Below are 6398 nucleotides of genomic sequence, written 5' to 3' on the forward strand. Positions count from 1 at the left end.
TCGACCCAAATTGAACTGTTCGTCGAAGTCACTGTTTAATGACCGATGATTCATATGGCATGCATACGAATACAATATTGTCACCCAGATAGATCAAACAGAAATGTCAGTAATTACTGAAGAACTCGGTGTATAGGCATCCTTGTTTGTTTGTTTTGAACGGCCTACGGATCACTCCAGCTAGTATTTTACTGCCTAAAAATAACACAGTTTTTGAGTAAAAGAATAGAACTTCCATTCTTTTTGTGTATCCATATGGTCCCTGCAACCAGTACCTAATTCGTCATATACAACGTTGTACCTATTAGGGTATCAATCATCCAATGAGTCAATAAGCAAATAAATAAGTAATTGTTAGGTATCTAGACGTCCGAAGGAAGCACGAGGAGCGAGATACTGCCAGGCTGCCAAGGCCTAGACAACAGGAGCAGTTGAGATGTCGGAGCTAAACTTAGACCACGGTTCCCGCAGTGAGTAAGTTCGCGTCTTAACCACTGAGCTACTTTGAACTCGGAGTTAGAAGCTGTTGTCTGAATATTCTGTTGAAAATCAAGCAGATTTCCGTTATGAGTCATTCTGCTACCGAGCGAAACCGCGACCAACATAATAGATGACATAATTCTGCATATTTGGGGGGTTACTCTTCTGTGAACAGGCTCTATGCATTTATTCTGCTTGAATTTCTGCACACACAAAAATACCGCCAATGCAATTGCATCTGATCGAACTACATTCAGCTTTTTCAGGTATTGCATATCTTCAGATTGCAGATCACATAAACACCTCGATCGCCGCATCTCACTGAGTATTTTCGGTGTTTATTACAGTGCCTTGAATCCTAACTACAGTGTCACAAACGTAATACACTACTTATAAGTTTGCTGAAAATTATTCGGCAGCCTACGAGTGGTTTCGTACTTCTTGGGGCGCCTCAGGTAGGCACGGCCCCCGAGTTTCCGTCAACCTTATATTCTACTTGAAACCAAATTGTACGAAATCAGCGGAATACACTCATTTTGAAACTAATTTGGTTTCGCGAGCGACCCACCTGGAACCCAGCTGAATCTCCCGTTTATAATGTTTCTAAGCAAGTGAATGTGCTCCACTAGGCCGCCTCATGTTTCAGTTGGTACGGTATTCGAGATATCGCAATACATTGCATTGCACTACTCATAAGGTTGCTGAAAATCCGTCGATAGCCCACTATGGGTTTCAAAAAACCAAATTTGTGTACAGATGAGTATATTGGGTTATACTGTCACACATTTTGGTGAGTCTAGCTCATTCTGGTGAAAAAATGGGTTGTACTCCACATCGAATAAGTTCACGCAGACGAAGTAGGATACGGCTTACACACAGCTCACATCAAGAGCCTATATTAGAGTACAGCAGTTTGCACAGTTCAGTCTTGTCGACTGTTTTTTTTCTAATTAGCATGTAAGCCCTGAGAAATTCCGATAACTTAAGTTATGAAGTCTATCCTAGTGTTGACGGTAGGTAAGGTCAATTTTGTATTCATTTGTTTTGCGAAGGTAGATGAATTGGTGCTTGGGAATGTGAGCCACCGGAAAGTGGATTTGTGCTGACTGTTGTACATATCATCACCAGTGGCAACACAGTCCTTTCACGTGTAAATGCACGCACCCAGTACACATCAATAAATTAGACTCCGGAACCGTGAAAACAGTGGTCCTCTCGGATTCACACTTCTCAGTTTACTTGTTTGCCTTATCCAATGTTTCGAAACTGTGGATCTCGACGCAGTGTCCAAACCCTTCTTTCGATGGTAAGTGAGTTAATCTAGGTCGATGGTGCACAATATAGACAAGGATATCCCCAGAATGAAGCAAACATACCTCCAATAATCGGCGATTTTACAGGGTCGTTGCAGCAAAGTTGATTTTAATGAGATTGGTGAAGAAGCCGGTCGAAACACAGCAATGACTCGCACTACTGTCTACCTAGACAACAGCATCTGAGCAGCAGTTTTAGGGTAGGAAATGAATACTCAACAGATAGGCGACAACCGAGTGACGCAGTAAGCACGAGACCAAGCAAGCAGCTGGTCAGTTCAGGTGCGCGTGTTCATGGGCCTGCACGGGCCCGTCTAGAAGGTTGATTGACAGCCGGTAGACAAGTGCTACACTTAAGCGTTCGAACCAATCACTGCTCTAAACACGGACGCACACGTACACGTGTTGTGGATCAGTGCCTTGCTCTTCCGCTAAGCGCAAGCCAATATCATCCAATCATCTGCCGAATTGTGAAGAACGCATGTGCACGTTTATGCATCTCCACATGTGTTGTTCCGTCAGACTGGTTGCCGGGGCCGCGGTGCGTACAGGTACACACAGGCGGAACGAGTAGACAAGCATGGAACGGGGACATTGCGCTCGTGCTTATGCTGGTTGAGCGTCTGAAGGGAGGCGGGGAGGTGGGGAGGTGAAAGACGCAAATTGTTGTTCCGCACCCCTCTACTACCGACTACTCTGCGTACCCCATGCAGTCACAACAACACGCGTTCACACACCGCCATCACCTATTCATTCATATTCACTTAGAGATGATTGACATGTTAGCAAGATAGGCGTGTACGGGTGCGGCGTGCGAGCGTACCTGTGTATGTGTGTGTGTGTGTGCGTACGTACGCACTGTCTGGGCCGTGGAACGGAAGCATTCGGTTGGGAGACGGGAGTTACGAAGCGCGTTGAACCAGACATCAGTGCTACTTGCATGTGAGAGAGAGAGGGCAAGAGAATATGTCCGCGTGTTTTAACCAGATCTACTGCTGTGTGTATGTGTGCACCGTTTACAGCGTTTCTTGATGAGCTATTTCCCTGACTATTGTCGACTGTTTTTTTTTTCTAATTAGCATGTAAGCCCTGAGAAATTCCGATAACTTAAGTTATGAAGTCTATCCTAGTGTTGACGGTAGGTAAGGTCAATTTTGTATTCATTTGTTTTGCGAAGGTAGATGAATTGGTGCTTGGGAATGTGAGCCACCGGAAAGTGGATTTGTGCTGACTGTTGTACATATCATCACCAGTGGCAACACAGTCCTTTCACGTGTAAATGCACGCACCCAGTACACATCAATAAATTAGACTCCGGAACCGTGAAAACAGTGGTCCTCTCGGATTCACACTTCTCAGTTTACTTGTTTGCCTTATCCAATGTTTCGAAACTGTGGATCTCGACGCAGTGTCCAAACCTTTCTTTCGATGGTAAGTGAGTTAATCTAGGTCGATGGTGCACAATATAGACAAGGATATCCCCAGAATGAAGCAAACATACCTCCAATAATCGGCGATTTTACAGGGTCGTTGCAGCAAAGTTGATTTTAATGAGATTGGTGAAGAAGCCGGTCGAAACACAGCAATGACTCGCACTACTGTCTACCTAGACAACAGCATCTGAGCAGCAGTTTTAGGGTAGGAAATGAATACTCAACAGATAGGCGACAACCGAGTGACGCAGTAAGCATGAGACCAAGCAAGCAGCTGGTCAGTTCAGGTGCGCGTGTTCATGGGCCTGCACGGGCCCGTCTAGAAGGTTGATTGACAGCCGGTAGACAAGTGCTACACTTAAGCGTTCGAACCAATCACTGCTCTAAACACGGACGCACACGTACACGTGTTGTGGATCAGTGCCTTGCTCTTCCGCTAAGCGCAAGCCAATATCATCCAATCATCTGCCGAATTGTGAAGAACGCATGTGCACGTTTATGCATCTCCACATGTGTTGTTCCGTCAGACTGGTTGCCGGGGCCGCGGTGCGTACAGGTACACACAGGCGGAACGAGTAGACAAGCATGGAACGGGGACATTGCGCTCGTGCTTATGCTGGTTGAGCGTCTGAAGGGAGGCGGGGAGGTGGGGAGGTGAAAGACGCAAATTGTTGTTCCGCACCCCTCTACTACCGACTACTCTGCGTACCCCATGCAGTCACAACAACACGCGTTCACACACCGCCATCACCTATTCATTCATATTCACTTAGAGATGATTGACATGTTAGCAAGATAGGCGTGTACGGGTGCGGCGTGCGAGCGTACCTGTGTATGTGTGTGTGTGTGTGCGTACGTACGCACTGTCTGGGCCGTGGAACGGAAGCATTCGGTTGGGAGACGGGAGTTACGAAGCGCGTTGAACCAGACATCAGTGCTACTTGCATGTGAGAGAGAGGGCAAGAGAATATGTCCGCGTGTTTTAACCAGATCTACTGCTGTGTGTATGTGTGCACCGTTTACAGCGTTTCTTGATGAGCTATTTCCCTGACTAGCACAAAACCGGACGTGGATTGTAGCAAGTATTCGGCAAATTGGTAGACACGATAGATCTTACACAACGCTTTTTGAATTATAAAAATCCAATAGATCCCACGTGCTGCTCCCCAACTTTAGCGTTGTCGTGGTTACCACAATACCATTCATGTGTCATCGCCCGACGACAATTGTTACCGTGTTCCTTACATTTATACCTACGGATTCTTGTTCCTCGAATTGTCGTTGTATTCTTCTTCGGGTACGGTACCATTTTCTCACCTACGACAGTACCCCGCGGTGACGATGCCCCGGAGGAGGCGCATGCCAAGCACCAATCCACATTATCCCCTTGGAAACACTACCGGAACCCTACGACTCTCGCCAGTGCAGAACAAGTTGTTGCAAGATAGTGCTCAGGATACGCAGGACTGCCAGGTATCGTCCACCACAACAAGTTTAATGCAAGAAATTCAAAGGTGAGCAAATAGTAGTCATTTTTTTCTAAAAAATATTTTATTCTTTACAGTATGTCTTTTTTTCTAAAAAAAATATATTTTATTCTTTACTTTATTCTTCAATAACTTTGTAATTAACAAGCAGTCAGTGATGTCATCTTTTTTTCTAAAAGAAGGGGACTACCAAAAAGGGTAAACTCTAACACAGCGACTGGAGTGGGTTTTCCTCTTCGCGCATTCCAACAATCCGTTTCGTATAAGATGGAGTAAGGTGAAGGACAGCATGTGGCGTGTCCCGGATGTTCCGTAGAGGTCCGGTATGTTCCTTGTCCGACGAACTAGCCATCAGATCACACAGTTTTTAGTTTGAACGCAAAGTGATGAGAACCCAGAGGTGTTGAAAAGTTTCAGTCAGACTTATAAATAGGAAAAACCCAGCATACTTTCAGATGACCGCTGCCGTTCATCTGCACACATCAGTGCGGAACGACACAGTCATCGATGTGACGTCATCCTATCTGGGAGAAGCTCTACCGGGAGTTGTCGCAGAATTTACACACGCTTTAAAGCTGCAATTTGGTAGCTTACGAGAATTTCTTTTTAAACAAATATGGCAATTCCTGTACTGTACTCAGATTTGAACATGATTCCCCGCTAAAACCGTGATAACATACTCGCCTCGTATGTCAGGGTTAAAACCCCGGCAAGCCCAAAGTAATGGGCACTGCTAATGAGCTCTAACAGGAGTGAAACTCGAGTCCACCGATTCCCCTGGTATGAAATCGCCAAACGAATCGCTCCAGGACTACGGAAATCGAGAAATATCCATAGTTACTGTTCTATCAAAATGTCCTAACTTCTTGTTCAGATTGTGTGGACCTCAGTCAGTTTGTAGGCAAAATCTAATTTATTGAAGGCCTGAAAACGATTTCTGTCACACAGTCGTACTATCTACGTAGCCACTTTAGGTTGGAAGTATTGAAATGTCGTGCTGGGACGATACCTGCCTCTGAGGTTTTTTGGCCCCGTCAGGTGTTTTTTTTACTTTTTGGAGAGGAATTTCGTAGGTTTTCGTGAGTATTCTTATTCTTATTTCCGTTGTGTTTGCAATGAGCTACTCAAAATCCCCTTCTCTTTGTTTGCGTTCAATATTGCCACTGACGCCATCGTGGTTGTGCGCTACAAAGCACAGTGAATCTGGTTGACAAAACACACCTAAAAAGAGGTTGTTAGACTTTGGCAATGCAGACGACACTGTCTTTTATTTGACGCCCATAAGTCCGCGCAGACTACCCGGAAGTGGTCCCCCGTTTGGTGTGCAGCTTCAGCACTTTCCACTCTTGTGTACCCCCTTTGGAACCTGAAATTGAGGAACTTGAGTTTGTTAATTTTACTCTGGCAGTTGCTTAATTCGTGGTGTGACGGACGAACTCAATACACGCGTCACCAAGGCACGAGTAATATTTACCAACTTACTTCACCTTTGGCAACAGAAACGAGGATAGGGTTAAAGAGGGTGCCTTCATGATAAACGCGAGAACAGTCCTAATGTGTGGCCATAAGACTTGACCTCTCCTATCTGAGGAACTTAGACTGCTTCAAGTGCTTGATTACCGATAACTTTACAGTAATTCAGGCATTAACTAGCAGGTGCGTAATGAAACAATACGTAGGCGAGC

General features: G+C 45.3%; 1 protein-coding gene across 1 annotated transcript in view; it reads left to right on the plus strand.

The window, feature by feature from the left end:
• Positions 1–4134: 4134 nt before the first annotated feature.
• The window catches only part of T265_04100 (hypothetical protein), a gene marked incomplete at both ends in the record, with an annotated part of 73556 nt that continues 71292 nt past the window's right edge, over positions 4135–6398 (plus strand). The window contains one exon of the mRNA XM_009168746.1: positions 4135–4740. Within this exon, the coding sequence (XP_009167010.1) occupies positions 4568–4740 (173 nt within the window). The remainder of the gene's footprint in view (positions 4741–6398) is intronic.

Source organism: Opisthorchis viverrini (genome assembly GCF_000715545.1).
Source record: "Opisthorchis viverrini unplaced genomic scaffold opera_v5_64, whole genome shotgun sequence".
Classification (NCBI taxonomy): Eukaryota; Metazoa; Platyhelminthes; class Trematoda; order Opisthorchiida; family Opisthorchiidae; genus Opisthorchis; species Opisthorchis viverrini.